This window comes from Talpa occidentalis, unplaced genomic scaffold (assembly GCF_014898055.3).
Source record: "Talpa occidentalis isolate TD23 unplaced genomic scaffold, MPIMG_talOcc4v2.1, whole genome shotgun sequence".
NCBI classification, from domain to species: Eukaryota; Metazoa; Chordata; class Mammalia; order Eulipotyphla; family Talpidae; genus Talpa; species Talpa occidentalis.
Window position 1 is genome coordinate 109,794,407 of NW_026555331.1, and position 20,618 is coordinate 109,815,024.

A 20,618-nucleotide genomic window follows, 5' to 3' on the forward strand; every position below is an offset into this window, starting at 1 on the left:
ACAGAGAAGCTGAAGCAGCAGTGTTAAAAGCTGTAGCAGTTTCAGATGGCCAGAAATCTGAGAAAGAAAACGCTGATGAAGACAAACACCAAGCAAAGGAAAAAAGAGGGGGAAAAAAAAGAGGAAAAAAGAATGAATAGACATGATTAAGAGTCTAAAGAAAAAGAAAGATTTTTGCCACAAAGCACTTGGAGAACAAGACAGGAGAACCTAGCACAAAGCAGCCTCTGAAGCTAAGAAACAATGACTGGAGCAGTTTTACAGTGACCAGAAGAGTAATAATCTCCACATGGTACACGTCCTGATCCCCCAAAATTGCTTGTCACATTACAAGGCAAATGGAAATGAACACTACCTTCAGATAGGGAGACTATCCTGGATTACCTAATGTAATCACAGCATCCTTAAAAGTGGGAGAGGCAGGAGAGAAGATAAGGAAGTAATGGGAAGACTTGATGCACCACTGCTATTTTGAAAATGGAGGGGCCACCAGCCAAGGAAAGCCAGCAGCTTCTAGAAGCTAGAAAAAGCTAGGAAGTTGATTCTCCCCAGAGGCCCCAGAAGGAGTGTAGTCTGCCAACATTTTGATTTTATGGTTTCCGAGCTATAGAGGTGCAAGATGTAAGACAATAAATCTAAGTTTGTGATGATTTGTAATAGCAAAAAAAGAAAACTAGCACTACCATCTGCAGTTATCACTCAGGATGCGTGAAAGGAAGCAGTGCTCAGGAAGTGGAGCAGCTCAGAGTAGAGCAGATCAGGGAAGGAGTATGACAGGAAACAAAGGTCTGTGCCACTGGATTTAAGACAGGAGCAGAGGCCAAAGAGAAGCAGGAAATAGAGACTGATGGGCAGTCCAAGGTCTACATGAAACTGGAGAGAAAAGCCAGTCAGGAATGTGGACACACAGCATTTGCAGTGGTGAATCGAAAGCTCAGACATTGTACACTTCCTCCAGAAGTGCTGTCCTTCCTTGAGAAAGCAATGTCTACCAAGGTGCCCCAGGGCTAAAAATTAGGAATTCACAGAATTTGAAGTTGCAAAAGAAGCTTTAAATCCCATACTGAAAAGAAATTTAGGGGAGAGCAATCAGGCTGTAATTGCAGAGGCTTTAAAAGCTAATAAAAGAGCCACTGCCCATTCTAAATTCTGTGAAAAGCCTGTGTAACTAAAAGCCACAAAACATCTCCATTCCCACTGCAACATCAGCTAGAGAAAAGTGGCCTCTGGTGCACGGGGCTTCAGCCATGTTCTCCTGAATCTGCTCATTACTGGAGGGAGTTTTTAGCCTGAGTCATCTGCAGATTTTCATTGGGCTTTGTTCTAACTTTTCATAGATACCTTATTATTATTATTATTATTATTATTATTATTATTATTATTTTACCCTCTGAATCAAGGTAGCATCTATCTAGCCTCAATATTTGTCAACAGAACAGGGAGAGAACTGTTCTCAGTGCAACTCTCTTTTTACTGATATGACGTCTCTAGTTGAAGGCCAGAATGTGGCATAGGTCAGTCTAATTCTGAACTTCTACAGGAATTCTCCTGGTATAGCTTTGGTCCATTTGAGTGGTTCTTTCTAACCCCAACCATCTGATTCTCGAGAATACTAAGCAAATGTAGAAAGAATTACATGTTAATATAGCTAAGCGAAACTGTTCTTTGCCTCTGAAGAACTGTAATTACAGAATACTCTCTACTGCCACCAGCTTTTCCCTTTCTTTCTGTCAATTTTTGGGACACTATCATGGTAACAGCAAATATTTGGGAAAGCGCTGATGACAGAAATGGCAGCTGAGCTGCTGCTCCACAAGCAGCACCCATAGATCACCTAGCAACAGTATAATCTTAATTATATTGTTATAGTGATTTTTTTATTATGAAAGTTTAAGAAGTTCTAGCTTAAGTTTCTTAATGCAAAACTAGTAACAACTAAGGCTAAATCAAAGTTACCTGAGAATATGAGTCACAAGCAACATCTGAAGTACAAGAAAGGGGTACGAGAAGCTTTCTCGGAGAGGTGGGGTCCACATCACACGGGTACACTGAAAGAAGAGTCACGGCATATGGCACAATTGTCAAAGTGGTTCAGTAAGACATACCAAGCTAAAGCTGCTATTTATACTACTTATAAATACAAAAAGGAGTGTTTTCACACATAATTTAAATGGTGCTGTAAAACAAGCTACTAGATTTTCCTCCAACAGCATAAAAGAGAAGTGAGGAACAATTCTGAAAAGGAGACAAACATGGCATAAGATCTTGTAAAATACTAGCATTATGAATTTCCAATAACAAAGTACCAAAAACTTTCAACTAGAGCCTAAAAGTGGGGGAAATACCAACAAAAAAAATCCTGGCAAAATTAAAAAGGTTTCATTTAAATTGGCAGTGTCAATTAGCTATACTCATCTTCTTTCTCATGAAATTCATCAAAACTATCCCTAACTAATACTTCAAAACTCTTTGTCTTAGCACTGATAATCACCATGCTGGTTATTGTTTGTTTGTTTATTTGTTTTTAAAAATAAGAGCATATCATCTTTGTTTTTACTTCTTTGCCTAGTCACCCTGAGCTGCAAAATATTTTAAAGAGGTAGAGGGGATGAGATTAAATAGCAAAAGTCCTAAAACAATTATCAAGCTCTCTGAGCTCACTTTGGACATAATTAAATAATATACTGTGCCAGTTTTAGTACTCAATCATTTTTCTGAATAAATACAAATAATAAGTCCATCTTAATTTAAAGAAAAATAAATTGGATTAATGTAAACAATTTGATATTTCTAATGCTAAGCTAGTCATACTAGATGAAACCGTTACAACTCTCAGTTCAAGCAGGGCTACTTTAAAGATTACATAAAATTACAAAGACCATAATGGAAATAAGCTATTCCTTTATTTTTGCTCTATTTCAGACTATGAGACATTTCTACTATTGCTACAGAAAGTTTGAGATAATTTTTTTTTTCTCTATACCAAAGCTACTATGAAAGTTATACATACAGGATAATTATGAAAAGATTTTAAAAGTATTTTGATACATTTTTAAAAGTCTGTTAGATTAACGATTTTAGTACAATTGATAGCAGAGATACATAACAAATCTTTAAAAGCAATCAATCTCTATGCAAAAACCAATAAGAAAATGTTTAACCACATAATATACAATTTGAGAGTTTTCTTCATGCACAGTGTTCATCCACATTTATCTTATTACCCAAATCAACTATATTACATCTCTTAGAAAAATTCATTACTTTTAATGACTGAAGTAACTCTGTTCTCTAAAACTCAATTACATCCTGTGTAAAGTAGGGTTAAGAAGGTCTAACTGCAGGACTGAAACAAAAGAACAAGGTCTCCCCCATCTAAAATATGGAGTGAATGCAATCAAGTGTATGTGAAAGTACTTACTGGGTCTCCAACGACACTGTGCTTTACCAGATATGGCACAAATACAACTGCTGTTCCAGACAATCCATATGATTTGAAAATGCTAAAGAGATGTGCTTTAACCGTACCTTAAGTTTCAACAAAGTGTTTTCTCTTTAAATGTTAAGTAGAAAATAAAAATCTATAGTTCTCTATATAGGTTGACAGCTTAAAATATCAATGCCTTTTAAAGGCATTATCTTGAAGCTTAAAAATTAAAAAAGGAACTGAACTGCATCAAAAAAGGTCACAAATGCATGCTGCATTCTAACAAACTACAAGAAATCCTTTAATTGTGAAAAGGAATTCAATGAAGACCTTACAGCTTCAAAATGTCATTATCTTACATATAATTTTCAGCATATATTTCAAACACTGAATAATGCAACATAATACTGCATAGATATTGATGACAATACACTTGTAATTTATTTTCTGCCTAGTGAAAGTAAATTTTTAATCAGTTACTTAAGAATTCAAAGACTAAAAAATTTTAGCGATAGATAGCTCCGTTTTCAACCTCTACTTTCAAAAATTTTCACTATTCCCTTTCTTCCAACATTTTATTGTGAACACTCAATGCTCCTTTCTTCCATTGTTAAGTGGTCATTTCCTATTTTTAGGTCATTCAGAATCTTTGCTTCTAAATGTTTTATGGTCTATACTATAACATTGCTGCATTCATAGTCAAGAAAAATCAAAAAAAATTTTTTGGTTCAAAACTCAGACCAAACCAATCAATTATTGTCATACTATTCATTAGTCAAATGTCCTAATCTGTAAGGGCATACTAGCTTTAAATTTGTGATTCCAAATACTCAGTATATATTCCAAATATTCAACAACGATCCGTAACTCCCTGAAAAATTTTTAAAATTCAATCTTGATTCTACAGTTAGGTTTTAAAATGACTACACGTAGTTTTGTAATATGCATATTCAAATACAGTGGACAGTGTAGAAACATATAAAAGGATTAAGATATGTCACACACAAAGTAAGCTGACCTTTCTTTTCTTTCCCTCTTATAGAACTTTCCATTAAACTAGATAGGTATTAGAAATTCATTTACAGCTATGATTAATTTAGTGGAAAGAATTCATTCACACCTTTAAGTTATATTAGAATTTAATCTAAACTAAGTTAATTGTAATGATACTACCACAAACTAACAATTGCATAGAACTATTATGTGTCAGGCATTGTCCTAAGTACTTTACACATATAAATTCATTTAATCTTTGCAAAATATGACCATTTATGAAAAGAAAGGCGAAATTAAGGAAGATGAGATTAAAAAACTTGCCCGAGCCACACAGCCAACTAAATGGCAGAGCCAAGGTTTGAACCAAGGTAGCCTGGATACAGAGTCTATGCTTTTTACAATGCTGATTCCCTTAGAACACCCTCAGATACATGAAAATTTATAAAGAAAAATATTCTGCAAAGGACACTAAAAAGTATATCAAAGTTTAATATAAACACACAAAAATAGAAATATAGTACACAGCTCTGTTAATCCCATTAAAAGACAGTTAATTATATACATGGCTGACTTATTCCTTTTATAGCGAAAGTGTGAGCTTTGTAAAGAACTGATACAGGTTTCTTCAAATCACTAAGAGATATCTGAGAGATATGTCATTAAAAATCAACTTAAAATAAATGCTAATGTTTGTTTGAAATTTGATTCAAAACAAGATCAAGCATTTTTCAAATGCTGCTATAGCTTAAAATTAAAGTAATTAAAAGAAGCCTATATTTCTAGAAGTAAAGTTTCATATAATTTAAACCACCAAAGAAATGACTTGTATTTCTAGAAGTAAAATTCCATTAAGATTTTGAAAACCTTTGTTGGCTACCTACCTCTCCGTGATTGAAAAAGAAACACAACACTGTCACCAGGCCTCCTAATCGGCTGCCACTGGAAAAGAGGATAAGAAAATGTAACTCAAATAACAGAAATCCAGGTCAATCCTGAAATAACATGACATAATAATCTTCCAGTACTACAAAGTTTCAGCCACACTAGAACTTGATTATATTTATTTACAAAATTGCTTATTTCCTCTATCATTAATCATAATGCTTCATTTTTTCAAAATCATTTTCTATCTTCAAAGTACCCAGAAAACACAGAAACTGACAGGAAATAAAAATTTCTTAATAGGGATGTTACTGTGCATCATACAATGCAACCTCGCCTTTTTTTATCTTCTTTCTTTATTTATTCTTTAGCACAATATATTTACTTGTGTCCTTCGGCACTTACCAAACTATTTTTCTTGGGACACATGACATATATTCAGGAGAAGGGAGAGGAAGAAAACACAGAAAAGTCACAATGTATGTGGTCATGAGGTTGGAAAACAACACAGCTGCTTTTGGAAATTCACAAAATACTTCAGCATTTACATGAAAGACTTTATTAATTCAGTATTTCTCAAAACCTATCCCCAAGCAATTTTTTCACAGAACATACTTGGGGAATACTAGTTTACAGATAAAGGTTTGCCTTTCATTTGTTTTCAAAGCATTGCAAATCAGAACACAAATACCGAAAGGTGACAGTGTAACTCTAGCTAAGAAACCACAAGGGCCCAGCAGACAGTGCTAAACAAGCACACCCTCCCTTGCTCAGGTAAGAGTGATGCATGTTTCACTCTGGTCTCCCGTTGTGGCCAGAGGGATCTGGGTAGGGGAAAGTGAGGCTGTTTTAGGTTCATTCCATTGTTGCTTTCATCTTTAATCTCCAGGCCTTCTTCCTCTCTTTAGTTCATGTTGCTTTCTCATTATTCCCGCCCCTCCCCCCCCCATATCCTTCCTTCTTTCTCTCCATTCAACAAAGTATGTGTACAACACAGAGAAGTCAGGGAGGGAACAAAAATTAGACAGGTTTTATGGGCCATTATCTTTACTCTTAAGAACATGAGTAAAGAAATAGAAGAGGTGCATGAGGTAGCAGAAATAATCCATGGAGGGGCACATACTGCCTCCTTACCCCTACCTCCACAAAGAGACAGGAAGGGCTGGGATCCCCAGGACAGATGACTAAGCACAAGAAGGTGGAGATACCACTTTAGGGGAAAGTGGACTAAGAAGTTGTCGTTTTCCCTATAGCACTTGGGATAAAACCAGGAAAAGACCTGGCAAAGCTAATGGTCTGAGGAAAGGGAGTGTCTGAAATGCTACCTGCAGCTAAGGAAAGAGGTCATGAGGGAAATCAAGAACCGCAGAGCTGTCTGCTCATGCGCAAGTAAAACTGGAGACCATGAATTTACAGAGGCACTGATCGTAGGATTATGTGATTTTTCTCCATTGGTTATCAACAGACTAGCACAGATTAAATAGAAATAGGGGCACAAAAACAACATATTTGTGATAAAGTGGTTGAAATGATGGATCACAGAAGTAACAGGAACAGATAAAGGACCAAAAAGTAGTACAGGCCAGAGAGTCGAAGTCAGGGTTCTCTCCTCAAAGGAGCAACAACTCTACAAAGGACAAGCAAAGAGGCAAATGCCAGAAGTCATTCAAATTGATGAAACATTAGAAAAGTTAAGGGTGATTACGGGGTATGTATGTGTATATGTACATATAAATGAATGAGCAAATACTGTTAACTTATTCCAAGGAGACAAAAAGCACAAGTCTGTATATTTTTTTAGAATGTTTTCCTCCTTGTCACCCTCCCCCAATGCTATTCACCTAAGAAAGTAACATTTGTGTGTCCCCATCCTTCCAAATCTTTCTCTACAGCCATATAAATATATATTTTAGTGTAATCATATCATTAACATCCCTCCAAAATTTGATCCTTTTCTAGTTAATCTATTATGAAGCAATGCATGTAATGGATGTTAAATAGTACATAATATAAATGTACTGCAATTTGTTCAGTCTTTCCCTACTATTTAACATATGAATGCATTTTTCATTTCTTGCTATAATAAAAGGTTAAAGTAAACATCCTGCTACATACAGAAACACTGGTGCTTTTATTTCTATAGGATAGACCTAACTCTGAGACTGCTAAGTCAAAGAATGGAAACTTTCCAGAAAACAAACTAGTCCACACTCCCATGCCAGTATATGGGGAGTCCCTGTCTCTCTGACACAGCACTAGAACCAGATACATTTTGCCCATGAGACAGGTGGAAGCTTTTTTTTTTTCAATTTACTTTGATTTATACTTCCCGCCCACTTATATAGAGAATCATTTTAGTGCTTTTTGACCATCTACTTTTTCTTTTCTGTGAATTGTTAATTCACATTCAAGTCCATTTTTCTATTAGATTGTCTATTCCCCTATTAAACATGGAGACCAATTTTTTGATTGTTGAATTTGTGATGTAATTCATAGTGTATTCTGCCAAAAGAAATCTTTAATTTTATATAGCTGGTTTTATGAAGTTAAATATTAATTATCTCTTCTGCTTTTCCTACCTTGTCTGTGAAGGTCTTCTCATCTCAAAATTATATAGTGTTCTAAAATTTCTTCTCAAATCATATATTTTGAACTTAAATCTTTTACCTATAGAAATGTACATATAAAGTTCCAATTTTGTTCTCTTTGAAGCAGATATGCTATTTAGGCTAATATCATTTACCAATTGAACATTCATTTTCTGGTGAAATGAAATTGAGTATAATATATTCATTTCTTATAACATTAGAATCCATTTAATTGTAGTCAAATGACTTAATTCTATATATTTTGCATCACACTACTTTTATTACTGCAGCATTTTGTTAATTTCAAAATACAAGGAAAGTTCCCTGGCCCCAACTACTCTTAGGTTCTGTTTCATTACTTTTTGTATCATTCTAACTAATGCCCCTCAAAAAAAAGTTGGGTGTCTGTCAAAATGTCATTAAATTTACATATAATTGGGGAAGGACTGTCATTTATATGATAGTAAGCCGACCCACTCAACTGGAAAGTATATCTCTCCATTTATTTAATTCTAGTTAAGTTTCTTTAGAAAAAAATGCTATGGAAAAGCAATAGAGCTTTCAAGAACCTAGAGTTAGACTTCCAAAAATATAAGAACAAGATAAAATCTGATAATGGAGTATTTTAACACTTTCATAATTTAACAGGTCACATAGGCTAAAGGAAACATAACAAGACTTTGAACAAAATAATCACAATGGTCAACTTTGTGAATATATATATATATAATATTTTAACTATACAGAGAATGTACATATTTTCTTATGAACTTCTAGTAACTGGCTGCAAAGATAATACAGTCTTATTACAAAACAAAACAACCTAAAACCCAAGAAGATGATAAAATACATTTCGGGAAGTTAATGTAAGATTCCCTTTTTAAAATGCCCTAGAACAGAGTCAATATTGAAATTTCATAATTTTAAATGGCAAAGCAAAGACAGGGATGGGGATAAAGAGTACATGAACAGAATAGATACAAATTCAATTTCCTCACCAAATCGCAGGACAAGGTCTGCCCAAGAAATCTCTTACCCTCACTCAACACCACACAATATGTGGGTCTCTGAGACTGGACATTTCCATAAAGGTAGAACCAGTGAGAGGACATTCCTTTTCCACCAAGTTACCAGCATATAGGATAAGGTCTAACATCTTCCCTGAATATAAACAGTTTAGCTTAACTAAGTAGGGAGGCAGATTTCTGGTACACTTTCATATCCTCCATAGCTAGAAGGAGGAAATAAAACCTGTTTCATTATACACAGAATACTCTGAATTACAATCACTACGAACGATGTGATATGCAATAACTCTAAGGTAGTGTCCCCAGCATACCTTCCTCCACTCCAATCCTGACAGACTATCACACAAGATCATTTTATTACGTTAAATGAAAAAGATATACTAACCAGAATATTTGCATTACTTTTTTCATTACAGCTGATTAACCTATCGGGTGATTCCCTAGGGGTTAAAAAAAAGTTTCTAGTGCAGTATTACCACCGACTGTCAGAAAAAGTGAAAGCTCCTATGTTTCAAATTATAAAACAGTCTAAGCTTGCTAAACATTCACTACCTTTACTCATACATCTCATTCACCTTTTGAGCTTCATTTTTCTCACATATAAAAAAATGAGGGGGTAAAAATGTAAAATGTGTTAAAAGTACTTATCAGTCTCACATTTATCAATTACATAATTCTCTTCTTTTCCACATCTTTAAGTAACATGGATTCAAATCAATCATCACAGTGTGGTGTCACTGCATTAATCACTGGGTTTTTTTCTATTTACCAAAGCATAATGAAACATTCAAAGTTCAGCATTTAAAAGAAAATAAAAGTAATATAGTTAACTCAAAATTATATTAAATCACTACCTGAGTGTGTTTTCATGTGTAAATGCTTGAGAAGAGAAAATCTGTGAATAATTAAAAAACTAAAATAAGAGAATTTTCCACTCAAGTCAGGGGTGGGGATACTCAAAAGCACTATGGAAAGTGCAAATAAAGGAAGAGAATGAAAACCAGGAAGGCTGAGAAAGTTATCAGTTTCATCCCCTCCAGCAGATTAGAAGGAACTAATTAATGCCTATAACTCTTTGCGAGACCCAAGAAACATTATTTTTACTAGATTTTGAACTTCCCAATTCAGCATCATAGTTGCCATTCGTGCCTAACACTGAGTCTCCCCGTGGCATAAATTCAAAGGTCTTTATCTGAAGAAAAATGAAAACATAAAAACTAATCGATCAAAGATTGTTGGTAAGATTTTTTGGAATGTGGCTGTCAAACTGTGGCCCAGAGGGAGCAGACTCAGACTGCCCTCAGCACCGACTGTGTAGGGGATCCAGCCAGCACCCACTGCTTGACTCCATGTCCTAACTCTACTGTGCCTTCCAGAGCCAGCATCCCCCCGCACCATCAGTCCTTTTTGAGATGCTTCTGTTCTCTCCTGCCGTAAAAACTCACTCGCCTCTGAAAAAGTGCTTCCCTAGTCACTCCACCATGATCCTCTCTTGAAGCAAGGCTCCAGGCCCAGATGGGAGACTAGGAGCCTCCTGTACTGCACTGCCAGATACTTCTCCTGAGCCCTTCACAAGCCCTGCTCCTCTAAGTTCATTTCTTTCCCTCGTCCTCCTCATAGCTGTTATCTCCCAACATTCCAGCTCATTCCCACAATCTATAGCTGCTTTTCTCACAGGCACTCTAGATTCATAATTCTGTGCTGAACACCACTGAAGAAAATGACACCAATGTGCAAACCTGTGCTGCCCTAAAAATTACAAAAAATAAAAACACTTGTCAATTACAAAGCCTCATGATCTCCCAAACACCTCGGAGTCTCTCCACTTCTCTCTATCCCACTCCCACTACAACAGCTCAGATCACCCTCTTCCAAGAACAAATCAATACATTCCTGCCTGGTTTAGCTTATTCCAGCTTATTCCGTCTACAGTACACTCTCCATATCCAGCTAGTGCCGTTTTTTAAAAATAAATTAATCCAATCATGCAAATACCAGCAGTCAATCTTTCATTGGCATCTCATTGCTGACAGGAGCAAATCCAAACTAAGTCTAAAATGTCTTGCAGAATCTGGCCCTGCGTATATTTCTAAACTCCTCTCACTATCCTTCCTCCTACTCCAAAGCTTGTGCTCCAGCTGCATTGTCCTAGTCACAGTTCCTCAAATAAAGTCACACTGAAGAAAGCATGAGATAGCGCCGGATCTGGGGAGGAGCAAAACCTGTGGCAGAACTGAGGCAATTTCAGAGAGAGAATACAGGTATCCCAGAGAGAGAGTAAGTGGGATGGATCAGGGAGAAACAGGGTGTCTCAGAAAGAGAAAATGTGGGTTCCCTCAGGGACAGAGGATACAGGAGTTCAATCACAGAACTGTAAGGATACCAAAGAGAGTATGGAGAAAGAAATTTTGCAGCAAGACTTATCTCTTAAATATTCATATACAACTGTTAGACTAAATGAGTAAAAAAGTGCTAGCAGGCCATGTTACAGAACATCCCAAAATGTTCTGGCATTTGGGGATGATACACTGGCATCAGAGCTGGTGTAATCCATAACCTATTTAAGACAAATTTTTCGCCAAAAATCAAGGATTTAAACAGTAAATTTTGGATATTATAAAGACAAAAAAAGTCAAATAAAACAACGGAAACAAAATTGGTATAAAGAGGAAATTCAAGTTTTCTTTAATACAGGTAGGGGTGAAGAAAGAGTAAATAACTGATTTTTTTTTAAGGACACAAAAAAGCTAGTCTATCTGCCACAGAGCTTTAAAAGAATACTAAGTCATTTTATATGTAAATTGGATCATAAAAAAAGGTATGAAAATAGGTTATATTAGTTATGATTATTCACTTCAGGATAGAAAGAGGGACATTATGTAAAAGTAAAAGGAAAGTTTACAACAAAGGCTAATATACAGGCCCTTGGGACTCCTGAACCATCTCTAGAAATAAAGCAGTTAATTTTTTTTTTTCATCAAAGAAGCAACTCTAAAGTACAATGACCAAAGAGAATAACAAAGAAGAGAAAATCAGACCAAATATTATAGTCCATGAATGGTTGACTCCTCCTGTTGAAGAAAAGGCTTTTCCTGGTGATTAGTTATGTGTACAGAGGATTAGACTTCTCTCACAGAAGCGATGGAAAAATGAGTGGAGAGAAACAGAAAAGGATAATTATTCAAAAGTGGAGGAAAATATCTGGGACTGATCACACCTGCCATAGTAATACTCAGCAGCAGACATTAGGCATAGAGATGTTTGTGAAAGATTAAAAGAGATGAAATTTTATTTTATTTTGTGCAAGGATGAGGTAGTGATCTACTTTTATTCTTTAGGACATGGCTGTCCAGTTTTCCCAGCATATTTATTAAAGAGATCTTCTTTTCCCAATTTATACTCTTGGGTACACAGGGTTTATTTCTGAGCTCTCAATTCTATTCCATTGGTCTTTGGGTCTGTTTTTGTTCCAGTACCACGATGTTTTAATTACTAGCTTTGTAGTCTAGTTTGATGTCTAGGAATGTGATACTGCCATTCTTCCTCTTTTTGGTCAGGATTGCTTTGGCTATCCACAGCATCTTCTGTGTCTTCATATAAATTTCAGTATTGTTGGTTTCATTTCTTTGAGGAATGTCATAGGAACATTCATAGGGATTGCACCAAATCTGTATACTGCTTTGGGTAGGCTGGTCATTTTAACATCGTTTGCTTTTCCAATCCATGAGCAGGGAACTGACTTTGCATTTCCTTAGTTTAGCTTCTATTTCTTTCATCAATGTCTTACAGTTCTCATTGTAGAGGTATACACTTTCCAAGACAGAATAAGGAAGACACAGAAACCTGAACAGAACAATTAAAAGCAAGGAAACCAAAACAGTAATCAAATGTCTCCCCCAAAACAAAAAAGCCAAGAACCAGACAGCTTTACTAGTGAGTTTATCAAACCTTTAAAAACAAACTAATATATATCCTTCTCAAACTCTTCCAAAATGTTGACAAAGAGGAAAGCCTTCCAAATACATTTTATGAAGTCAACATTACCCTGATACCAAAAGTAGACAGGACATCACAAACAATAAAACTACAGACCAAAATCCCTGATGAACAGAGATATAAAAATCCTCAACGTACTCTTAGCAAACCAAACTAAAAAATATATTAAAAGGATCATTTATCATGACCAAGTGGGATTTATTCCAGGGACGCAAAGACAGTTCTACATCCATAAATCAATCAATATACTTCACCACATCAGCAAAATGAAAGAGCAAAATCATGATCAAATCAACAGATGCTGATTGATAAGATTCAACATCTGTTTATGATTTAAAAAAAAAAACCCTTAAAAACTAAGGGAAAAAATGGAACAAACTACAACATAATGAAGGCTATATAAGACAAGCCCACAGCTCACATCATACTCAATGGTAACACTGAGAGTTTTCCCTCTAAGCTCTGGCACAAGACAAAGCTGTCCACTTCTACCACAAATATTCAACATGGTATTGGTATTGGAAATCCTACTTAGAGAAACTAGGTTAAGAGAAAGATATAAAGGGAATTCTCATTAGGAAAGAAGTAAAACTATCACTATTTGCAGACAACATTAAAATATACATAGAAGACCCTAGAAATGCTGCTAAAAAAAAAAACAATTAAAATAAAAAATCAGTCAAGTGGCAAGTTAAAAAATCAATTTATAAAAATCAGTTGCATTCCTATTTGCAAACTATGAGCTAGAAGAGAAGGAAATCAAGAAAATTATCCCATTTACAATCACAGCATAAAGAATTGAAGAGCTAGGAGTAGGCTTAACACAGGAGGCGAGGGACCTGCACAAAGAGCACTATAAGGCATTGTTGAAAAAAAGAGAAGATAAACCAAGGAGTCACTGCTCATGGGCTAGAAGTTATTAAAATGGCCATTTTATCCAAAGCAATATACAGATTCAATGTAATTCCTACTAAGGCTTCAATGGTATTCTTCAAAGAAATTGAATATTACTGAAATTCATACAGAACCACAAAAGATCCCAAATAGCCAAAGACAGAAGAAAAACAATGGTGGAATCATACTCAGAGACTTCAAACTTTACTATAACGCTCCAGAAATCAAAATAGCATGGTCCTAAAATAAAAAACAGGCACACAAACCAATAGTCTAGAATCGAGAGGCCAGAAATAAACCCACATTATATGGACAGTTAATCTACAACAAAGAAGCCAAACATATACATAGAAAGCAAAGTCTCTTCAACAAATGGTGCTGGGAAAACTGAACAACCGCAAGCAAAGGAATGAAACTAGACCACTATCTCAAACCTTACACAAAAATTAATTCAAAAGGTATTAAAGATTTGGACCTGAAACCATAAAATACATTGAAGAAAACACAGGCAAAATACTCCTTGACAATGACTTCAATGATGTCATTGTAGATATGTCTACAATGTCAAGAAAAATAAGAGACTATAAAGAAATGGGACTATATCAAACTAGAAAAGTTTCTACACAGTGAAAGAAAATATAACTAAAATAAATAGCCTATTGAATGGGAAAAAAATTTTTGCACATCATACATCTAATAAGGGGTTGATATCCAAGATCTATAAAGAACTCACGTAACTCAAGAAAAAGAAAACAAATAACCCAATCAAGAAATGGGTAGAAGAACTAAACAGTCTCTTCTCCAAAGAAGACATATAGATGACCAACAGTTGTTTACAAAAAAAATTGACATCATAAGGAATATGATAATAACCACAATGAGATACCATCTCACTCCTGTGAGAACGTCCCAGTCACATACTGGCCGAGACGTGGAGAAAATGGAAACCTCTTCCATTATTGGTGGGAATGCAGACTTCAGGAAAGCAGTATGGAGGTTTCTCAAAGTATACCACAGGAGGTACAAACCTGAAGAATGAAAGGACACTAATTCAAAGGAATATATGCACTACTCTCTTCACTGCAGTGCTATTTACAATAGATGAGTTATGGGAACAACCAAAGTGTCCAGGGACAGTTGAGACTATAAAGAAAATGTGGTATATTTACAAAGTGGAATACTCTCCCGCTATTAGAAAACGATGAACTCTTGCCATTTGTGACAACATGGATGAAACTAGAGGAAAAAATGAAAACTGAAATAAGTGAGAAGGAGAAAGACAAATATCATATGGTTTCACTTACCTGTGGGCCGTAATGAAATGTAACAAAGGTAAGTGAAAACCAACCCAAAAAAAATGAAAACAAATCCTAGTAATCTGGCTGTAAGATTGAGAATGCTAGAGAGGGGGAAGGACAGAGAACAGTGGGAGGAAGGGATGTAATAGATTGTGTTGGAGGAATATGGGCGCCCTGAAGATGGGTGTGTTGTGGCAGCACGCACCTGAAGATAGGGGACCCCATAATTGTGAATCATATATAGTGCTGTAAACCAATGTCACTGTAAGAAGAAATTATGACAAACTAACTCTACTCTTATTTCTTAATATACAACAAAATTTATAAAAAGATTCTACAACAATACATATCCTCCTCTTTATTCTTAACCCACCTGCTAAGAAGTCTGCCACTTTATCCCACTTTATAAAATTAGAAGGGTGACTAAACTTATCATCAAGGAAGAAAACATTAAGAACTAACTAGTAATTTGAGACCTCTAAAAATACTCTCGTCAAGAACATTTAAAAGTACAATGAAAAAAAAAAAACTGCTAGAAAAGAAGTGATAGAAGACTTTATTCTACATTATATAAGCCAAGATTACCACTTGACATACCCATCATTGGGAAGAAATGCAATAGTGGAGGTTTCCTAAAATTCATTGGCTCTACAATGCACAAGAACCGGATACTCATTTGGGCTGGGTGTTGTTGGGAGAGCCTTGACCTTAGGATGTGTTTGGACAGGGTTAAAGAGATTATTCAAAGTTAAGAAAAGCCCATAAATAGAGCAAAGGAAGGGCTAGAGAAATGAAAATGTATGCCACTACTGCAATCTCTATACCAAAGGTCAGTTACACAGGGCAGCCCACTGCCAGGTATTAGAGTACCAGGAGCTGCAAACATCATAGGACCTTGCTGAGTACAAAGGAATAAAATAGGTGAAGCTGAAACAGACTGCAACCTTGAGAATTTGCAGAAACACTGGAGGCTGTGATTTGGAAAGACCCCAATGTTCTAAGTTAATCCTTCTTGCTACACTAAACAGGTCTACAAAAAATATTTTACATGAAAACTACAATAAGAAATGAGACTTTACAACTCAACACACATACATGTATACACATATATACAACAAACGGAAGTTTCTCTAAATAACATCTATCCTTATTAAGCGTGGCATACACTATTATTTATATTTGGATTCATTTATTTTTCATGTAAAAAAAATTTCTGGATCCAGGGCCTCCCTAGTGGCACAGGGGGTTAAAGTCTCAGCACTACCAAGCTATTGCCGGCTGCTGCAGCCTGAGTTTGATCCCCAGCCAGGGAGCTAACCCATATATGGTACAGCAGACCTCTCCTGTCTCACCTGCTGCTCCCTTCAGTAGTGTATTTCAGTCAGCCTGCCTGTTCTGCTCCCCACTCTGTCTCTGGTGAATCTTCTCACACCCTGCACTTCTGGCCTATACCCCAGTTCTTGTATGCATAATAAATAAAAATAAGTCTTGAAGAAAAAATTGCTGGATCCAACCCACTAAATTGATTTTAGAATCCCCCACTAGATTATGCCCTGCAGTTTGACAAACATTGTGCTGAAGGAGACACCACCTGACTTAGGACACAGGTATAAAGTAAGTGTCTCAAGGGTCTGGTGAGATCATAGCTCAGTTTGTATCTATTCCCCTACATATTTCCCCCACTATTTGAAAATAGACCATTTTTATTTGGTATGATTTGGCAAGTTATTTTTTGGGTGTGGAAACACTATTATCATCAATTTATATGGAAAAAATTTTGAGATCCCAGGCCTGAAAAAGCCTACCAAATCTTATCAAATGGATCATTTTACTTTTATATAGCAGGAGAAACCTGTATAGGTCAAATTTCTGAATTCTCTCACTTGCTTTGAAATATGTTTCAAACTAGTCAGCCATTAAGTCTTTCTCCAACGAGCTAACCCATTTTCCCAACTTTAACTTCTACAATGCCTCCTCAATAATCTGCACACCAGTAAAACTGATGCACCTGCTCTGCCCTTTCCAAATTCCAGATTTTCCAGTTCTGCCTATCCTTGAAATTCTTTTCTCCTCCATGAATCCAAAATGCTCTGCTCCTCTAATGATGAGTTCAACCAAACTTTCCAACACAGAACTTCTCCTGCCTCCAGAATTCTAAGCACTTTGTCCTTTCTAATTTATCTTCCATTCATATACACCTACCACCAACCCATTTCCCATGTCACCACATTGTCATGCTCTCAGAACCCAAACACACCATTTCAAAAAGAAAGACATTGGTATATACTTTCTGTGTTGACTAAACTAATGAGGATGCATCTTCCATATAGGAGAAAACACCCAACCAGGGTCTGTTGGGGCTGAAGAAAAAAATCTCAGTCAGGGTCCAAACTACCAAGAACCCCTCAACCAAACCTAGAACCTTGCATTCTCTGCAGCAGTTATTGTACCTTCAACCTTTAAAACAATGGGTATAATAAGCATTATATATGACACTGAATGCTTATTTTAATATTTTTAGAAATTGTTTCAATTAAAAAAGTAGCATGATTTTAAATTAGAAATTTAGCAATAATGCCAGGATTATAGGTTAACTTTTCTTGCTTAAAATCTAATCTTCATACTCAGCAAAAGGAACAGATCCTCTCCCTTTGCCTGGTAATGACAGGACACAAGGCTTACTGGCCTTCCTGTCTCAATCACCTTTGGATTACCATATAATTTTGATTAAGTTATTTCCATCTCATTTCAAAAAACGAACTTTTCAAATCATCTTATAATCATGCATATTCATTTCGATCTCTCCCATAGTATATAATACAAAGAAAACTTTCTTAAAACTAAGTTAGAAATATTCGCATCAAAATACCATAAAGCTGTATGCAATATATGTTAAATTGATCTTCTAATAGTTCCTTCATTTACAAATATTTATCTAGTAACTGCTATACATTCAAACACTGAGCTAGGAGCTAACCTCAGAGAATTCTGAGGTACTCTAATGAAAATGCCACACTTTCAAAACAAAGAAGATAATGAGATAATAGATCCAAACTCACTGTTTGAACTGAAAATCATACATATACACTCATACTTCTACAAGGATACTACAAAGAACCAGTAATTAGTAAAAAAGAAAGTTCTAAATCCTAAAGATAGTCTCACAGTAAAATAGTTCAACAGGTGTAAAAATGGAAATTGTCAAAAAATGGGAAAAAATGTAAAAACCTTTAGAAAATGTCAATCTTTAAGTTTTAAGAAGATTATTCAGCTATGAAATAGTTAAATATCAAACATCTGCATAAAATACATTTCTATTTTAACATTAGCAAAAAGCCATTAACACTATTTGACAGTGGTCTTTTCCTTTATATTTTATATAAGCAATATATAGTGCTTATGTTTAAATGCCTATAAATATTTAGAATTTATCAAATAACCTCCATCATGTTCTATCTAACTCTCTACAGTTACTTTCAGCCTGGCTGGCCATGCGAATGATGAAATCATCCAAATGGGCAGTGATTTTATACCTATAAGCAGATATATTAAAAACGGTGTCACTATAAAAATGAACTCTAAGATTATTCATTATTGTATATATTATTGTAAACACATATAAAATCTTAATAGTCTTACCTTAAATATGTGCCATATATGAAGAATAATGCCATCATTAGTCCATTTAAAATAAAAATTACAGCAACATAAAAGCAAGCGGGATCTCCCAATCCTTTAAAAATAAACAAAACACATACCCCAACTATAAATTAGTTAATATGTTTAGCAATTTGTAATAAAATGTACTTCTTTTGAAAAAGGCTACCATATATATTAATATACTAAATGACCCTACGGAGAACATAAGGAAGAATAGGGTAGCTATGGTGGTTTTAAAACAGGGCTACAAATTCACTGACACTTCGCCTGTGGACTTATGGAGTCTATGCCCCAGCTTTAGAGCTTAGTTGGGTTTGTGACTAACTAATAGAGAACTGCAGAAGCCAAAGTATGTGACTTTAAAGCTAGGTCACAGAGGTTACACAGTGTCCAGTTTGGAGCCATGAGCTGCCGTATGACAAGACTGACTACCCTAAGGAACCATGCTAGAAAAAAGCACATGTTGCATGGAAAGGGCACTCTCTGGTTGACAGTCCCAGAGGAACCCAGCTTTACCATCATGGTAGCTCAGGACACAGAATGTAAGTGTAGCAGCATCCAGTTAATTCCAGTCTTTACAGTCTTTTGAGTCTTACTAACAGAGGCCTCTGATATCACGGAAACAAACCAACCCTACTATGCTATGCCCTGCCCAAATTCCTGACTTGAAGAATACATATGCATAATGGGTATTGTTTATACCATAAGTTTGGAGTAAGGTTTAATGCTATAACAGATTACTAGATATTATCACAGAAACACACTTGCCTTCACAGCTTTCAATAGGACTGAGTCCTTCACCTCTGGTAACCGTCCAACATATCTTGGTTTGAATGCCAATCAAGTCCATTATTTTAGTATAAATCCGGTACCAGCTGGCTAAAATTACCTGGTTTTGAAAACATGGAGATATCGTAAGAAAAGGTATATCCTCAATAGTTTCATTATTAGAATATTTTGAGCTATTTTTCTAATTATCAAATTTCCCCTTCCAGTACAATCCAACTTGGGAACTTTTATTTATTTATTTTTTTAAAGATTTATTTATTTATTTATACAAGCACTGGGTACAGTCAGAAGCGCAGCAGGGTGAGAGAATTCACCAGAGCCAGAGCAGGGAGCAGAACACGCAGAGTGACGAAGTACACTGCTGAGGGGAGCAGCGGGCGGCAGGAGAGGTCTGTGCGCCAAGTGGGACCCTCCTCCGTGGCCAGGGAGCAGCCGGGGATTGAACCCGCACTTCAGAGGCTGCAGGCAGCCTCGCAACCCAGGGCTCAACCACTGTGCCACCGGGGAGGCCCCAACTTGGGAACTTTTAAACCTAGTAAATTGAATATCACAATCCCCTCCACAGACTTTTGACTAGTCAGTCTTCAATTGTTTACCCAAGGAGAAGAGTAAAATATAAGAAATATGTAAAATACATCATTTTCAAAAACTATAAAACTCTACTAAAGCACATGAAAGAAGACTTGAAAAAACAGAAAGATACTTGTCTTCATGAATAGACCTAATCTTCAAGCTGTAAATTCTCCTCTCAATAAACATTAAAATAATAAGAAAACCCAAGTATCTATCTATAGATGTCATGTGGACAAATAACGAAAAAGATACAACTGGGAGGATATCCTAATAAAAATTAAAATTGATTATTTGTAATAAATTAAATAGTGTAGTACTGGCCCAAGAAGAGTCAGACAGAGCAAAGTAACCAAGGCGGAGGCACTGGGGTATCACCCAGACTCCACTTCCAGGCTGAGCACTCATTCTCCCACCAGCTAGGAGGGCTGGTGTCTAAAGTTCTCAGTTGAGTCCTTCTCTTAAAACTACCCTCTGCTGACGAGAGTAA

At 35.8% G+C, this 20,618-nt stretch overlaps 1 protein-coding gene across 3 annotated transcripts in view; it reads right to left on the reverse strand.

Annotated features, from left to right (window-relative positions):
- The window catches only part of DPY19L1 (dpy-19 like C-mannosyltransferase 1), an 84,921-nt gene that overhangs the window by 43,487 nt on the left and 20,816 nt on the right, over positions 1-20,618 (reverse strand). For all 3 annotated transcript variants that reach the window (XM_037510114.2, XM_037510118.2, XM_054692466.1), the window contains 4 exons: positions 19,538-19,658; positions 18,749-18,842; positions 5,305-5,362; positions 1,957-2,048 (listed from right to left, as the gene is read on the reverse strand). In XM_037510114.2, the coding sequence (XP_037366011.1) occupies positions 1,957-2,048; positions 5,305-5,362; positions 18,749-18,842; positions 19,538-19,658 (365 nt within the window). The remainder of the gene's footprint in view (positions 1-1,956; positions 2,049-5,304; positions 5,363-18,748; positions 18,843-19,537; positions 19,659-20,618) is intronic.